The 18,325-nt window shown below is 41.6% G+C and overlaps 1 protein-coding gene across 4 annotated transcripts in view; it reads left to right on the plus strand.

The window, feature by feature from the left end:
* Positions 1-1,511: 1,511 nt before the first annotated feature.
* KLHL8 (kelch like family member 8) overlaps positions 1,512-18,325 on the plus strand; it is a 52,448-nt gene continuing 35,634 nt past the window's right edge. For 2 of the 4 annotated variants that reach the window (XM_075606008.1, XM_075606019.1), the window contains exons 1-2: positions 1,514-1,941; positions 16,156-16,438. In XM_075606008.1, coding sequence (XP_075462123.1) covers positions 16,235-16,438 — 204 coding nt within the window. In that variant the 5' untranslated portion in view covers positions 1,514-1,941; positions 16,156-16,234. Of the gene's footprint in view, positions 1,942-16,155; positions 16,439-18,325 lie in introns of those variants that run through there. The other 2 variants (XM_075606028.1, XM_075606036.1) reach the window with 2 other exon arrangements.

Consider the following 18,325-nt stretch of genomic DNA (forward strand, 5'->3'; position numbering starts at 1 on the left):
TCCTTGTGGCAGTCACTGTCACAGGTCAGTGACATCACTGCCATCCCATGGATAACTGCTCTCCTCCCCCCCCCCGGCATCTGTCCAATCCTCTGCAGTCCTGCTGAGCTGCTCCCATCCTCCTCATCAATGGCCACCAATCTCCTGCATCGTTATTCCCTGGTGGTGTGCTATGCTCATACTCTGCCTCCCACCCCGCTCCCCCCCGGCATCCTCACCCAATCCCCATGCGGCCCAGCATTCTACTATGAAGGAGTATGCCGGGGGCGGGGCTTTGTAGAATGCCGGACGGCCCGCAGGGGATTGGTTGAAGGATGTCAGGGGCGGACTTTTAACAAAGTCCCACCCCCGTGATCCTTCAACCAATCCCCTGCGGCCCGGCCGGCATTCTACCAAAGCCCCGCCCCCGGCATACTCCTTCAACCAATCCTATGCGGCCCAGCAACAAACATAGCATGTTCTATGTCTAAAGCCCAACCCCCCCAGGAGCATTCTATTCTACCATTGAAAAAACTCACCAGCTGAGTCCCGCATCCTCCTCGCGCAGCTCCGCCGCCGCAGACTCGCGCACCGCCGCCGCTCCACATCTAAATACCTGGACAATGGCCAAAAACCAGGACATTTCCGGGACAGACAGGAATGAAAAAAACGGGACTGTCCTGGCAAAATCGGGACACCTGGTCACCCTATGTGTAATACTCCTACATGTGTTATGGCTCTCGGGAATATTTTGGAGAAAGACATTTTTTTTAAAATGGCTCTTCTTCCTTGAGAGGTTGCAGACCCCCTCTGCGCTTGACAGAATAGATATAGTGAAGTGAGAGTGTAAAAATGTTAGCGATTGCAAATCTTTACTTTTTAGGTGGGATTTTAAATTTCTTTAATCTAACATTAGCTGTACAAAGTGGTTGGTGCAATGTCTGTGTATTTTTAAAAATTTTTTATTGCTAACGGCAGGTTTTTTTCTGCTCTTTTTCACATTCTTACTTTTTATTTTCTGTCTTTGCCCAACATAGATTCCATTTTGTGATTTGTAGATTATCTATCAGGGTTGCAGATTTGTCTGAGATGTGGACGTGCTCACAAGTGATATTTTTATTTGCCAGATTATATGAAGCATATCAAATGTCGATGATTTCTCCCACAGGAATTGATGATGGAGTATTTCAAGAAAACATAGTATGGTTTTTATTTGAACTTAAAGAATATATTGTTAAAGCTTTACTAAGATACACACTTCATGCTGCATCCCACATACAATACTGCTCTATCTCCACTGCTTAATAACACTCACACCCACTTTTAGGAGGAGTACATTATCATCTCGCCGGTTAAGCACATCTGCACGCAAGTAGCACATTTGACACATGGGCGTGGAGATGGGGGTGCTCCTGGGGATTGTAGTTCAGCGGGGTGCCCCACTCCGTTCTCACTTCGCACACTCTGGACTACATCTCCCGGCGGCCCCACGATGACACAATTGAAGCACAATTCAGAGGAGGCCAGAGGCGGTCGGCGGCCATATTGAATGGTGGCAGGAGGAAGTTTTCTTGGCCTGTCCTCTTCACCCTGTGATAAATGAAATTAGAGATGGAATCAAAACTCACCAATAAGAATTAACAGCAAATCAAAGGAAAACGTTAGCCCCTCCGTTGTCAGCATAGCTCTGCAACGATTGGCTCGGTGTTTATACTGATTAATGTGTCTATCTTACTTTAAACTCGTAAAAAAAAATGTTTGTTTTTTAATTGCCCAAAACATAGATGGCCGACAAGCACCGCCCGGCATTATTATGCGGCGGCTAGCCTCTCCCTAGCGCATGCGCACTGACTGGCAACATCCGGGAGCAGAGGCAGCTCTGGAACTTGAAATAGCTGCACGCGCAAAGGAGGGAAAAGGCTGAGCAGCAGCAAAGGAGGGAAGAGGCTGTGCAGCAGCAGGGTGTGTAACACGCGTCATGCAGTGTGTCCTGTCCTTATATTCATGTGTATTGTGTTTCTCTTTCACTGCTATCTGTGTGTAATATGGCATGTCAAGTACCTCTCCCTGTACAGGGCATAGTTGGAATTCTTGAAGCAGTGCTGGTCCTATGCTTATGTATTGTGTGTGTTTCTCTGTCAAATATCTCCAGGTTTCCAGGATACTGTGTGTGTGTGTGTGTGTGTGTGTGTGTGTGTGTGTGTGTGTGTGTGTGTGTTATATATATATATATATATATATATATATATATATATATAATCTCTATCTTTCATTATTTATTGGAAATTACCTACATTTGGGTCCCCATTGAGACCTTTGACCAAAATGTAGACCATTTACCACCCTTATTGCATGTAACTAGGAGTGCAACTAACGCATTTGCGGGTAGTTAAGCGTGCGGGTAAGTATAGGTTTTTACCTATACTATATATGTAAGTAACCGCCGCAAGCGCTACCCGCTCAGCGCTAGCGGGGACTCTGCCTTAACCCTGCTGTGCTCAAAGCTGTGACCATGCAGCAAACTTAAGCCTATAGGGAACAATGTTTATGGTTTTGAAGCAAAAGGTGGCACTGTGCTCATTTGCATGTCATTTCCCAGAATCCCTTGCTGCAGTGGAAGTGCTGGGTGATAATGGTGAAAGGTGGTGTTGCTGACCTGTCTAAGACATGAGCATACACTACCGTAATATTTCCATTTGCTATATGCTTTGCTGTGGAGGGTTTTTGGCACTTTTTTATTTTTTTTTGCTCGCCATAATTTAACGTGTGTGTGTGATATATATATATATATATATATATATATATATATAACCAGTGATGCGCAGATTGCAAAAGGGCACTCTTGTGGCACTTTATACCCATACTTCATAAACCAATCTGTTGTTGATTTTCTAGTGTACTTTTCTGCTGTGCCACTCTGGCAGCAAAGGGGTTAAGAGGAGGGTGAGATCAGGAGTGCAGGAAATATCTTTTGATTGGGGGTGCTGTACATATAAAATTAGTATTGGACATGCATTGCTGTAATGTTAATGTATAAAGTGTCTTGCAGCACCCCCTGCACCCCTAGTTCCAGCCCCCATGCATAAGATTAAAGTGGGTAATTGAGGTATGCAAGAGGATGCGATTACTGTATCATTGTACAGGTTTTGACGGCGTGCTCTCACCCTGATGAATAAATGTGTTAAACAGGCTTTGTATCGTCATTGAGGTAGAGCTTTTGAGTTCCATTGGGACAGAAGCGCTATAGAACATGATTGTTATTACAATGAGAATAACGGAATAGGGATTATTTTGAGAAAAACTGCTTATGTGTTATGTATGCAGCGGTAAATTCACTTCAGTGATTAAAAATTCAATCAATGAACCACTATCAGCTAAAGGATTAAAAAAAGACATACTAACTCGTTTCTCAAAATCAGTTTAGGGTATAGTCCTGGTTTTTCCTTCCCCCTTCTTTCTCTCTTTTTTTTAAATTTATTTTTTAACAGATGCCCCTTGTTATCCTGGGACTTGTAGTCCTGTTCGTCAGCTTTTAGGAAGAAGCATTACAAACCCCATAATTGTGGGTTAAAAGCAAGAGGTGGAGCTAACAGTCCTTGAAATGTGGCTTTAACTGCATGTTTTTGTCTTATAAAGATTTAGTATCAAAAAAATTATATAATTTTATTAAAGGAAAAGTCCTACATAGGGTAAAAGTGCGCTAAATAGTTTTTTTTGTTTAATAGGGTATATGCAGCTGATGGACACTTTATTTGTAAGATAATACAAGTCGTAGTGTTTATATAGACCTAATTATTTAACTGTTTAACACTTTTATTGTCCACTTTTTTTTTAGAGTGTTTTTCAGTCTTGATCTTGCGTCTTTTTAGGTGATGAGACTGTCGGGACTTAAAAGTAGTGGGGGGATTGTCTTTGTTTTGTCCAGCGTTTGTACAGTACTGTAGTTATGTAGCTGTCATTAATTTAACAGATAAACAGAAGTAGCTGATATGGTTAAATTCAGCCAACTGTAAAAATGAGAAAAATCAAATTTTTTTTTTTTTTTTAAAGCTGTTATTTTGGTGAGGTTTCCTGTATGAAAAGGGCTGTCAAATGAATATTCAGACTTTAAGTAATGCCTCACAAAAAAAATAAAAATGAACGTAGGTGCTTATTGTGGAAGAGCATTACTTCCTGTGCCAGGAAATCAAGAGATCACTTTAACCCTGCCGCGCAGAGGGCGGGAAGCCGGCTGCGGGCTTGACTCTGATTGGAAGTTTAAAACTCTAGCAACCCGTGTCAAGTAAGGGAGGGAAGTTCATCCCACACCTGTCTGAGGCAAGCGACTGTATCCACACGTGGCTTTTTTATTTGCTGTACGGTTGGAGGGGTTTTGTCACTTATTTACTCATCATAACTTGTTTTGTGTCTGGTTATACCCACAACCAGCTTCACATTGCGTAGCCTGTTGCCAACCTCACACTGAGACCCAAGAGATTGAAACAGGTGTCTGTGAGTAGGTTTACTGGCTATGCACTTCTTTAACCCAGGCTGTGCTGGAAAGCTGTGTAATACTGAGGAAAAAGAAGGGATCCAGCGCTCCACGGATTTCTGAATAAAGAAAATTTATTGTGCCACACAACGTTTCGACCTTATGGTCTTTATCAAGTGACTAGGTCGAAACGTTGTGTGGCACAATAAATTTTCTTTATTCAGAAAGCGCTGGATCCCTTCTTTTTCCTCAATGTACTTTGGATTTTTATGGCAGGTACTTCCTTGAACCAGCAGCACCGGTAAATTGTATGCATTATTTCTATTTGTGGAGTGCAGCCTTAACCCCTTTTTTAAGCTGTGTAATACGGCAGGCATAAGCTCATAGGGTCATGTTAAAATGGATAAGAAGCAAAAGAGTGACGCACTGCTCATTTGCATGTCGTTACCCAGAATCCCTGGCTGCAGTGAAAGCATTGTATGCTAAGAGATAATGGGGAAATATACAGGGTTGTCGACCTGTCTCGGGCTGCGGTCCCAGTCATTACTGTGACACGCGCGCCCGGCGGGGGGGGGCGGCGCATGCACGGCGCTAACCGCGATCTGCTGTCTTAAGGGGAGAGGGAGAAGTTGCGCCGGGAGAGGGCGTGGTCGGGTTTTTTCTGAGGCGTGGCCATGACCTCACGCGGCTGATTCGCCCTCATTGGCTGAACCGCCGGCGGGGGCGTGGCCACGGCTCCGTCACAAGTTCCCCACACAATTTTTTTTTGTGTGTGTGGAATCTTCAGTACAGCGCGGCTGCTGAATCTGCGCCGACGAATGCACTCGGCCCTGAGTGACTGGGGGGCCGGTGCTGTGGCAGTCACTGGGACCGCAGCCTGAGACATGTGAATGTGCTCAGAAGTCGTCGTATTTTTATTTGCTGCCCCAAAAGTGAAAATGTGCAGCTGCTGCTCTTAAAGCTGCAGTTCAGTCAATACCCTGCATGTGTGTTTTTTGTAATAAATCAGTTCTGTAGTAAGAAAAAATACTTTTAGCATTTTCTGTTTTTAAAAAAACAACTTTTAAAGACCAATTTTCTTGTATTCTATTTTAACAGCCATTTGCTAAGGCACTGCCCCTTCATGTCCTGTCACAAGCCCGGGCACACGCCTTTGTCAGCCCTGCTCTCCCTCTAGCACATGTCAGTGCAGGAGTGCTCATGAATATTCATGAGCTTCCACTGACAGACAAGCAGATTATAAACAGATCCCTTCACTAATGATGTCACCAAATTTCGACCTATCAATACATGGAGAACTAATTGACCTGCAGCTATACAGTTCTTTAGGTAATTAGAGATTGCACACATAAAACTATTGAAGTAAAAAAATAAATTAAAAAAAAAAAAGACTGAACTGCAGCTTTAAAAAGACCCAACCGTGGCACTTGCAGATTTAGGACCTATCCGGCAACTCTTCTGCTAGTGTCTCTAAAGCCTTAAATATTCACTGGAACAGAATTACTTTAACTCCCTTTCACATCAAGCACTCTTGGCGGTTTTGTTGCATCTCGTTTGCAAGTTTTTGAGTCGTCTTCTGTTTGACGCAAGTTGTCTTTTTTTTGTGTCTGTGTGGGAGGAGAAAAGAGATTACCCTTTACGCTGCCCTAACGCATGCCAAAGACTCTTGTGCTGTGCCAGGTACGTCATTGTAAATATGCTAGTCTTCTAGGGGCTGATATGAGGTGTCGGCTGTATCAAAACCACAGACGCACCCCCACTAAAGCGATCACATGGTCCGTCGCACTTAGTTGCTGCCAGCCTTCCAGCAGCGGAAGATTTTTACATTTGTCCCCCCTCTCTTCCTACAGTACATACCACCAACACTAGTTAACCCATTGTACCTGTGGGGAGAACCAAATAATCAGTTTTGTCTTAAACAGGACACAATTAAAAAAAATTGGTGGTGCTGCAGGATTTTTGCATATAATTATTATTTTTAGTATGTGTCACCGCAAGTTGAATAATTTAACTAGTGTGAGTGGTACAGTATATAAGGCGAGTGGGAGATGAATACAGGGTTGGGTTTTTTTTGGTCGCTCACTCCTTTGGTCCTTTCCAGAGCAAAGGTGAACTTTTCAATCTAGTCGGCCTGTGGTAGGTGGAACAGATCTGCATGATTTCCCCTTACAGTTTATTTAATATTGTAGCTTATTGGGGGACAATCTTGGTAAACTAAATATTCACATAATAAATGTGAGATGACTATTTGGGTGAATTTGCCATTTACTCATAGTCCATTTAGCACTTGATTGAATGAATAGGCACCTTGGTGTCAAGCTAATTACCCAAAAAGACTTGATATTTGGTAACTGTCCATAAAGGCCACTAGTTTTTGAGGTGAAGCATTGATAGGGCAATATTGGGTTGAAATATGAAACGATTTTGAGGCAATAGAAATCTAAACTGTGGTTCCACCAGTCACAATAAATTATGGGTCGTTTACTTAGTCCTTGCAGAAAAACTGTTGTTCTTGTACGAATACTATAATTTGAGTAGCTATGGAGCAGCAGAACCTGTTGCTTCTGTCTACAGAAATGCAAGGAGACAGTACTACTTGTGTCCCTTGGTAACCAACACGGCGGTAAGAATTACATTTTTGTTCTGTGAGGTCTGTACAACTGAGGGTATCCAATCTCTAGTTTCTTGATGGTGCACCTGCAGGCATGGTTATAATATGCTGATGCAATCTGACAATACCTAGAAATAAATAACAATAGGCTTGTTTACATATTTGGCAGCATGCAGATATAACAGAGTTTATTTTGCAGACTAGAAGAGTTTCTGTATATTACCTGGATTTTGTATTGTAAAACCTAAAATGTTTACATTGCTTCTCATGCTGAAAGTATGCGCGTGCGTGTGTATTATACGCACACACATACGACTGCTATTTTGAGGACACTTCTCATATATTGAGATTGTTCTAATTACAATAATTAGCACTGCCATTATTTCTTTTTATCTATAAACATAGAACTTCTTATAGATAATATGGGGGCTTATGCAGCAACGCTCCATTACCAATTAACAGCAATCCCGGGTACTGTGTGTGTGTTTTTTTTTTTTTTTTTTTGTTTCGTTTTTTCTTACAGCATGGGATCTGGGGGTGAGGGGGAAGGGGTCTTCAGAGCTGAGCTGCTCTATTTTCTGCTCTGGGGACCTACTGTTTTAAAAACTCCCTCCCAGAGGAAACAAAATGGCCACCAAATCTCATGTGTGGTAATGGGAAGCTGCAATGTCATTGGTTCCGGGTTCTTATTGGGCAACCTTTTAATTACCTCTTAAGGAATAATAAAACAAAAATGCTGTAATCGTTACTACTCTGGTGTGGGGGCAGTGGTAGGCTTTATTGCTGCATTTAATTCAGTCAGTAAATTAATAATTAAACGCATCATTGTTTACTTTGGTTCTAAATAGGGCTGGTTATATCTGTTCTGGATAGTGTTTTGCACCCTTTCCGGTGTGTAAAGTATTTAGTTTCTACATCTTAAGGCTGCACTTATAGCGATGCGACGTCGCGTCAAAACAAATGCACTGAATCGGTCGCAAGCGCATATAGTAGGCGCAACCAAAATCTCTGTAGTCAGTAGAATTTGATTTTTACAGCGACGTTCTCACCATGTGACAGGCTATAAACGTGTGGTGTGTGTGTGGTGTGTGTGTGTGTCAAGTGAAACACACTATTAACAACTTTAAAATAGTAAATTCTCCCGTAATTTAAAGTAAATTCAGCATACAAACAGAAATTACAACTCTCTTTCTTGATCTCCGCCCCTCTGTCTCCCCCCTTGCCTGACGTCACTCCCCTTGTAGCCAGACACGTCTCCAAAATGGATTACAACTATCGCAATGGCTACGGAGACGGGTGACGTCATCCATAGCCGGCACTTTAAGCGCAGCCTAATGCCGCGCTTATAGTGACGGCGACACGACCGATGACGTCGCCATTGCGAAAGTTATATTTTAAGTTTTTAGGCGACGTCGCTGGCTGCAAGGCCAGTGACGTCAGAAAAAGGGGAGGGCAGAGGGACGGAGAAGCTCCTGATTGGCCGCAAGGGGAGACCGTCGCCGAAAAAATGAAATGTCAGTGACTACCAAATTTTTAGTACTGTCGCTCCGTCGCTTTGTCGCCGTCGCGTGCACTATAAGCGACGGGGACATTGCATTTGTTTTGACTCAACCGTCGCCGGCACTATAAGCGCAGCTTTAGTCCTCACATCAGCAGAGCGAAAATAATCATGCAAGACATGAACGATATTTGTTGTGGGGCCAATATCTTTAAAACGTAAAATTTAGTTAAAAAAAAAAAAAGTTTTGTCTTTAAACAGGAAAACAGCCAGAAGAAACATTACTATTTTTTGTTTTTAAAGTCTTAGGCTGAGCTCCTACACTCCGCTTGCTTGCGAGTGTGTGAGCTTTATCCGTGGAGAGCTGTGCTCAGTGTTGCAAGCGTGTGGGGGACCCGTCACGAAGCTGGTTCACCCTCATTGGCTGAACGAGTTCACATGTCACTGACGTCACGCGGCAGTCGCCTGAGAAGACAACGTTTGTCGTCTCAAAACGCTGCCACATTAACGCGCTACTTTGCCGGCGGGCACTTGGCTAACTACTTTAGCCAAGTAATGAATTGGGCCTGACGTGCGCGAACACGAAGCGACAGCACCACTATACGCTCGGCCCTAGAGGAGAGGCAGTGAATGATGAGCTTTGAAACTTCTAATTTTATTTAAGGAGAACTGGCAATTTTTAAGGAATAAGAAATACAAATGTTTTTTCGCATTCCAAGCAGCTGCTTTTGGTTCATTTAAATTGCCTTTCCGCCTCTAGGCTTTGTACAAGGTGGGAAGTTGCTCCAGGGACCCTCTGCTTTCCAACACACTTATTTTCATAGCCAGCTATTTGAGGTGTCTCAAATCTCCTGCAGCATAGGAGCCAATATGAATCTGTCACGTCGTCCGTCGTGGCTTCCTATTTTCCCGCGGGACCTTTTAAACATTGAGATACCTACATGAGCTTCTTTAAGTATCTCTGGAAGCAAGGGGTTCCCCGGAGCTGAAATTAAAGGGGTTCAGCTCTGGAGACCCGCAGTTTCCCACCTAGAGGGGGGAAACAATTTTTTTTATTTTAACTGAATGCTCCTTTAATCTCTCCGCTCTGCCCATTGCACTAGGAGTCTAGCAGATGGAAGTAGCCTCTAGCCACTTTGTTTAAATCCGCATGAAAGAAGTGTCTCCTGAGGACAACTTGGTAAAGCTTTGGAGATAAGCATGGTTTATTTTCTATAAGAAATTTCACCGGGAACCCCATCGCTAACTCGAACCTTCATTTAGAAAGCAATGTGAAAATACCTTTCTACAAAAAACTGGCAAGCAAAGGGCAGTTTTTTTTTTTTTTTTTCCCCTCTCCCCCCCTCTTTCAAAATTACTTCTTGGAGTCCATCAGGACATCAATCAACTGACTCCAGATTAAGTGTGATAATGATTCTGTCCTAACATGATAGAATAAGAGCTGGAGAAAAACCATCACAGGAGTGATCTCCGTCACGTAGTTAATTTGAAATCGGTGAGCAGGTATTTTTTAGTAATGCAGTGCAAACCTTTTGCTTTTTGGGACTTTCTGGTTGCCAGACTGCTCAGTTGCAATGACCCAGCTAGGGATCATTGCAAGTAGGGTGTAATTTGTGTAACTTCCCATTAGGGATACACTACTCAGTTAGGCTTGCATTGCCCAGTTGTAAGCGATATAGTTCCTCATAAGCGTGCACTGCTAATTGTCACGAGAGACCAGGTACTTTTTACACCATTTATATATTACTGGGATCATTCATTAGGCAAAACAAGATGGTAAAAACAAATTTGTAGTTTTATTTAGGTAAACCCACGTACAACAAGAGGTACACAGGAAACCGTTAAAAATACACTTACTGGGGGTGTGGGGGAAAATTTAGGCTTTCCTAGGGGTACGGCGCCCGCTTGGATGAGCTTACTCTGACTGGGATATACACCAGGTTCGCCTGGTCCTCTTTTTCGGCTTCCGTTCCCAGCCGCGACCGCTGCGTTCTAAAATGAGAACTTGGTCCTCGCGTCTGACAGTCTCTGCGCGGCAAATTTTTCCGGCTTCAAAACGAAGCTTCTGTTATTTCGAACAGAGCAACTTTGAAAAGCCTGCCCTAGCTTCGACTCAAGTCATTTGGTTGCGCACCCTCTCTCTTCTGGTCAGCACCTTACATACTCTGCTGGGCGATCCCCAGAACGGAGGGGGAAGGAGCAGCCAATCGGAGCGTGGGAATCCCTCGCCGCCAGCCAATAGAGGGGCTCATCCCTCGGCTAACGTCAGAGGAGTAGGCCTCATTGCCACCCGCGGAGCCGGCTCCACCAAGTCTGGCAACTACAAAAGGTATCCCATCAAGGTGCCCTTTGTAGCCTGGATTTGGCAATTCACCAATCTGGCAGACTGCATAGAGCCTTCTAATAAATGTATCAAACATTGGAAAACATATTTTAATACATGGGGGACCTTGGGAGCTCATGACTGAGGGATTTAGGACTGAGATCGTGGCTCAAACCAGGAGTCTGGGGGACGCTGGACAGCCCCGGTGTAATTCTACTTGCATACCGGCAAATCATGCTTGCTCGCCGGGTAGAATTAAGGTACTACCGGTAGCTCCGGCCCCCGAACTCCTGCAAACAAAATAATTGTATTCTTACCCCACCTAAAACTTACACACAGCAAGTTTCAGGAATCTGGGGAAAAAGGGAATATGGAAAGTGGGAAAAGGCCGGGACACTTTAACTTTGCATATAAAGGTACCTGGCCCCTGACTTTTATAGTGCTAGATAGCTGCCAGGGACCCAAGGGCAACCAGAGGGCTTAACCTTTTATGAAGCCTGGTTACCCTTGCCCGTCACATTAAGATGTTGCTCCTGTCTGGCATACTGCCCTTTTTAGGCTTGATTTACTTTCTTTTTAGATAAGGGGGCCAATCCATCTAGCACTGTACTCATCAATAGATTTTAGGGAAGTGTGTGTGCGCGCGCGCACACAGGGGAAAGGGAAGTACCTTGGGTTGTCCAGATCTTTGGGAACAGGCCTGAAGGGGATACCCCCCAAAACATTGCCCCCCTTACTCCCCCCCTTATTCTCCCCCCTTATTCCCCGCATCCCCTTTGTTTCCCTTGTCTTTTTCTTCACCCTTCTCATCACCTGTATTTCTCCCTCCCCTTGTGTTGCGCTTCAGACCTCTGTGGTTTCCCACACAATAGTATATTATTTCAAGCATATAGCACATTTCATTTCGTGGTTCTATTGATTGATATGTATTTTTTCTTTCCATCATATTAAACTGATTTGTCTTATTCCCATTATCTTCATTTATTACATTTACGAGTGCTGGGAACTTCCCTTTTTATATTATGTTTATGTGGAGGGATTAGGGTTCCTCTTTGTTCCCTTGTGCACTGATTTTTACTTTTCTGTTTATCATGATTTTTACATCTATCCTAATAGACAGCACTCAATCACCTATTTTTGTACCATGTGATTGATGTCTGCACAGTCCTTAACCGTTTTGGATTGAGCACTGATTGGTTTGCAGCAGATTACATCTGAATGCAAAGTTGTCAAGAAGAAAACTAATTTAAAAGAAAACTATCAACATCAATAACCTAAAGAGAATCTCAACTACAACTGAAATTGCTTCAGCTTGCTCAAAATGCATGGGGACACTTTAACAAACAATATATATGCATAACTTTTGAACATTGTTGAAAGCGCAGAAAAAAAATGGAGGAATAACTAACAAACGGGGTAAGAAAATATCTGAGACAAAACAATTACTGAGGAAATGACCAGAAGTGAAGGAATCCCAATATACAAGAATTGAATCTGCAGAGCTGTGCAAGACAATATGCAAACGTATAACTGAATATGTTAGAAAATGTAACTGCTACGGTGAGGAAGACTATTGAAGATAACAAAAGCTTAAAGGCAAAGCAAGGATTTATGTTGGAAAGAAGATCTGTGCACTCAAGACGATGGATCAACAATAAAAGACCATGCACATATTATAAAGAGTTGAAGACGTCTTTGTGAAATTATACGCCAACACAGGACATAATCCAGCAGAGGACGAGCGGAAAGAAACCACCAGTGATGTATAAAATATAGGAGTATACGTGCACTGAAATTAAAGATACTTGCTGGTGCTGAAACTCAATGGTGAAATCCCTTTGAAATGGAGCAAAAGAGTAGTACTCTAAAATAGTCAAGTTGTTGGTATTTTATTAAACAGTTTCGGTTCAACACAGCAGACCTTTGTCGGTTTATTTAATCAAAGAAAATTAATTCCCAAATCGTTGCACTAACAAGTGTAACCTTGGGTCATATGCACATAAGGTCCAGGTATCAAAGGTTTTACCTCGAATGGTCACTGATGGTCCTGGCTTTCTTCCCGCGGCTCTGTCCTCACTCGAGTGATGCAGATTGGAACTGCTTCCTTAGGGGGAAAAGGGTAATGGCCATAAATAGAATTAAAATCTTCTTTGTTGATTCAGTATACCTTCTATAGCAGTAGTTTCCAAAAAATTTTTTGTCAAGGAACCTATGTGAAATTCTGAGGAACCCCAATCCACTCTAACAGCTCATCTGACATCGGATGCATTGTAAATCCTTCTGTATTTGGTACAATTGTATAGAGACAGTTTATGCAATCCAAGGGGAGCATAAAAGAGAAAAAACAACAACACAAACGGATGTAAGTGCAGATGATAGTGCTATATATGGTGTAGCCGTTTAAATCTTGGCTCTTATGTGCAGCCTACTCACAAGATGTCAGTAGTAATCAAGCGACTCAAACTGTGGCAATGTTGTATCTTTGTATCAAGTATGTACAAAGATACAACATTGCCACAGTTTGAGTCAATTGATTACTACTGATATTTTGTGAGTAGGCTGCACATAAGAGCCAAGATTTAAACTGCTACACCATACAGGCATACCCCGCATTAGCGTACGCAATGGGACCGAAACATGTATGTAAAGTTAAAGTGAAGCACTACTTTTTTTCCCACTTATCGATGCATGTACTGTACTGCAATCGTCATATACGTGCATAACTGATGTAAATAACGCATTTGTAACAGGCTCTATAGTCTCCCCGCTTGTGTACAGATAGGGAGCTGGTATTGCTGTTCAGGACGTGACGACAGGCGCATGCGTGAGATGTAGTTTGCCTATTGGGCAATATGTACTTACTCGCGAGTGTCCTTAAACCGGGGTATGCCTGTATATAGTAGCACTATCATCTGCACTTGCATCCGTTTGTGGTGTTTTTTCTCTTTTATGCTCCCCTTGGATTGCGCAAACATAGTTCTACTTCTGGGACCAGTAAAGACAGGCCCCACCAGAGGGTTTTGAGCAGGGAGTGACAACTTTTATATACCACAATTACATTGTATACACATTATAATACAATAAAAAGGTGAATAAATATTCACCTTTTTATCACTTTAAGAATAGTGAGCACTTTTTTGTTTTTTAAAGCGCCTTTGAGATTACTTTCACGTGTATATGTAGAGACGGTTTAACCATATTTAGGGAATACAAAAAAGATGGTGCATGTATTCAAGATTTATACAGGATAAGAGAATCGTCCAACTATTTTCGGTTAAAGCACCTTCTATCCAGTAATGTGGGGTAATTGAATGAATGGACACAGTGCAATATAAATTTAGAAATAAAAAAGATATGGATGACTAATACAAATTGAGACAATCTAAGACCTATATTAACAAAAAATATAGATGAGAATACAACAAAGTAAAATATTTTCAAATGTAATAGAATGATAATATATATCATCTCTACTCTTCTCCCCTCCTCCCTCATCAGATTTGATAATTTCCTATATTTTGATCGCAAATTTGTCTACCATTTTAATCTCCACTCTCCCTTTGTTGAACTTTGTACATTCCTAATCCCATATTACAAGGAGAGCGACCTCGCTCTGATTACGTAAACTGTTTTCAGCTAATGTACAACCACGAGTAAAACACAGCAGTACCTTACTGTGCGTTTTGTTTTTATATTTGCGCTGCAGGCAAGCATGTATCCTAATTAACTGTGCACACTTCCGTAGACATAAGCTGACTGCTCTGGTCTCTCTATGCTCAGTATATACTAATAGGCTTCCTGCTCTGTAATAAGATATCTAATGCTATAGCAGAGGAAATGGTTGTCTGAAACATAGCAAGTCACTGCACATAAAACAGCTAGGAGCCTGTATAATATATATATATAAAGGTATGGCCCAAAGGATATTGTATGTAAATAATGTATATTAGTGCAGCTGGGCACGGACCAGTATCTGATCACATAGTGGTCTGAGTGACTGCTCTGATTTTCTATACATATGCCTTTTCTATACATATTAACGTGTGTGTGTGTCTAGGAAACGATACCAACACACTAGTATATGGGGGGAAAGAGGATCCTGTTATCACATTAACCATTTATAAGTAAGAAGCGTCAAGTGCAAGCCGCTGCCGCTGGGTGCAGAGCTCCGGTCCGATTTTGGAATTCTAATGTGCTGATTGTGATTCCAATCTCGAGTTCCCGTATACAGTACATGATGTTCACATTGAAGAACATATAAAGAGCACCACCCAGTTAACTAATAATTCAGACATTTATCTCGCAAGCAAACTAGTTCAATTTTAAGACAGATAAATGATCCACCAGAGTGCCTCTGCAACTTGAGGCAGAGGGAGCCACTATTTGTTACAAGACCTATATGGATTACACCAGTTTATGTTGACACTGGAATATAACCAAGGTGAGCCCTAATAGATTTAGTTCACAGATAAACCACCACTAGCAATTGGCTACAGATGCTGTTGATGTCAGCATACCTCACAGACCTTTTATACCAGTGTGTATACACAACTTACCTGGTATGGGTGTGCTTTTCTCTGCACATACCATACATAGTCCACTATATACCCTTATACTGTATGGTATCACTGCAAGTGGTTATCTGAATTCTGAACGGGTTGTTTTCATTTATGTTCTCATCTTGTGATGAGGAATTTTGTAATTCACTATTATAAATATGGGTTTTTATTATCATTCACCATTTAGTGTAGAGGCTTAGCCCACAATCTTTGAAATTCATGAATATTAGACTGTTGTGCACACTATAGGGATATCTGTCTGTGATGTACACCACCTTGGTATACCTCGCAGTATTTTGTTCTCAGATTCCTAATCCCTATTAAATTCTACACACTACGAGCTATTTGTCCGAAATTTGTATTGCTTACAATTAACTCATTACATCCTGAGTTGCTGTGAGCAGGCAGTACTATTTATTGTGTGTGGTGATTTCAACTATAAGTGTTTTATATGTATGTATGCACTTCAATTGCTGCTAAGATTTACATTTTGGGCTGATTCTATATTCCCCAAAGCGGCCGATCGGGCCATTTTTGAACAAAATTCCATATTGACTTCAATGGGGAATTGCGTCTGAAATTTCCCGATTGGCCACTTTGGCACAGAATCAACCCCTTGGAGGAAGAACCCATTGAGCTGAGGTGCTGTGGTGTTATAAATGTTTAAGCCTCAATTCCACCCTAACCTTTGTTTTTGTCCTCTGTGTGTTACAGAGGAAGATGGGTGCTCACTTTAGCTTTGCACACCTGATATGAGGATTTTGCTCTCGGCTGGGACTCGGTTGTGTTTCCAATGGCGTCAGAATCCATGATCCCTGGCCAAGCCAAGCCACCGCAAACTAAGGGGAGGAGGCAGATCAACCGGGACAAATCCTTGACCAGTGACAGCGAGGGCGATGGCTCCTTTCTCTTTGAGGCTAACGAGGCCTGGAAGGACTTCCACAGCTCACTCCTCCATTTTTATGAAGTGGGGGAGCTGTGCGATATCACACTTAAGGTAAGGGAGAAGGTACACAAAACATCTCAGACTAGTGTGTTGAAGGGCTCGATTTTAAGCATAATCATTCTTAAAGACATCATAACTTTTAACAGCTTTGTATAATGAAGTATTATTTATTGTTCTTTGTTGCCAATATTGTGTGTGTGTGTGTGTACCATTTTCTAACTATGCACTTTATTAAGTCATCATAACGTCACCAATTCCACAGAATATTTAATGTCATGTCATGAAAATTAAGTGTTTTTCTGCAAGATATGACCAGAAAAAATGGGATCCTTTTTTATTTTTGAACTCGGTGTATGCTTGCAGTATATAAATAAATATATTGATAATGTCATTTAGACTTAAAAGACCTGTTTTTAAGATCAAAGAATGCATACACATTTTAATGCTGCAATTTGTGATGCTTACATTTTTATTTTTGCTCAACTTAATTTATATCAGTTGAAAGTTATTCACTTTTTGTTATTTTTTATTTCTCGCCCCCCACCCCCCTTAGGGTTTCTAACAAAATAAAAAAAAAAAAAAACACACACTTATTTTTATTTATTTTTTTTTTTTTTTTAGGATTGATTTATAAAATAAAAGAATGTAGCTGAATATTTTTAAGATCGGTTTGCTCGCCTGTGACTTTCAGAACCATTTTGAGTGTGCACCTTTTTTTTAAATAAAATATATAGTAGAGAAATTGGATAAGGTGTTCATGGTTTTCAGTTTTGAAGAGTACTGGATGTATTTGTGTGTTTTTTGTTTCTGAACATTCCTGCTCATTGAGACGGTTAACTTGTAGTAATAGGTGTTTTCCGGCTATTTCTAGACATGACTTTTGGAATATGATCGAAATGCAGCGAGTTACGATGTTTAATGATGTCTTCATGCTGAAATCCGTATTTTCAATCTCTTATGAATAACACAAGACTGACCCCTGCCCTCACCAACTGTTCAAAGCCCCTGTCATAACTGCAGACCTAAATAATGTAGGCTATTAAAATGTCTTAAAGATGCTTACACACCTGATTAAAAAAAACAAATTTGTCACCTAATCCTAACCTGTAAACTCTATCACTGCAATTAGTTACTGTGGTCTTACGTGGGATAGAATTCACTGCAGGTAAAAAATAAAGGCAAGAGGTAATTTCCCTCCAAGCCTTTGTCTCTGTCTCCCCCAGCACAGTTAAGTGACGTGTACAAGAGGTTACATTTTGGGGAATAATCACTTTATCTGCTTATTTTAATAAAATCAGAATTTCTCCAATAGTAGGTTGAAGAAAGACATGTCCATCGTTATTGACCTTAGAATTTAACAAATTGGGCGCGATACTTGTTTTCAAATATTTACTGTTGCTTTATTTTTAAAATGGTAACATGAAAACTGGCGTGGTTCAGTTGCTTTTGCCCATCCCTTTAAAAGATGTTAGTTTCTGTAGCCGGACATGCGCACACAAAGTGCCTTCAGCTTGCAGAGTGCCACAATCCCTTCCTGTGGCATGAGGAGGACGTCACTGATAAGAATGGGAGAGGTGTTGACTCTCCTGTTCCTTTGTCAGATTGGTTGAACGATCCACAGATGCAGGATAACTGAAACAGATTAATGAAAGGACAAATCCTATTAGTTTGCAAAAAAGGAGCACCAGATCTAAAACAGAAATCACTTTCAGCCGAAAGTCTTTGACTCCGCAACAAAAATGCAATGCAGTGTAGGATTGCTTGCTGGTGCTGTCTTTTATATGTTTCTAACATTGTCTTCTACGCTTCGGGTTACTTAGAAATAGTTTAGAAACCATTTCATAAACATTAGGGTGGTGACCTGCAATAATTCTACTCTTGCTTGTCTACCACACTTCTAAATAGAAAGCTTTCCAAGAGCCACACCACCCAAGCTAT

Source organism: Ascaphus truei, chromosome 1, assembly GCF_040206685.1.
Source record: "Ascaphus truei isolate aAscTru1 chromosome 1, aAscTru1.hap1, whole genome shotgun sequence".
Lineage (NCBI taxonomy): Eukaryota > Metazoa > Chordata > Amphibia > Anura > Ascaphidae > Ascaphus > Ascaphus truei.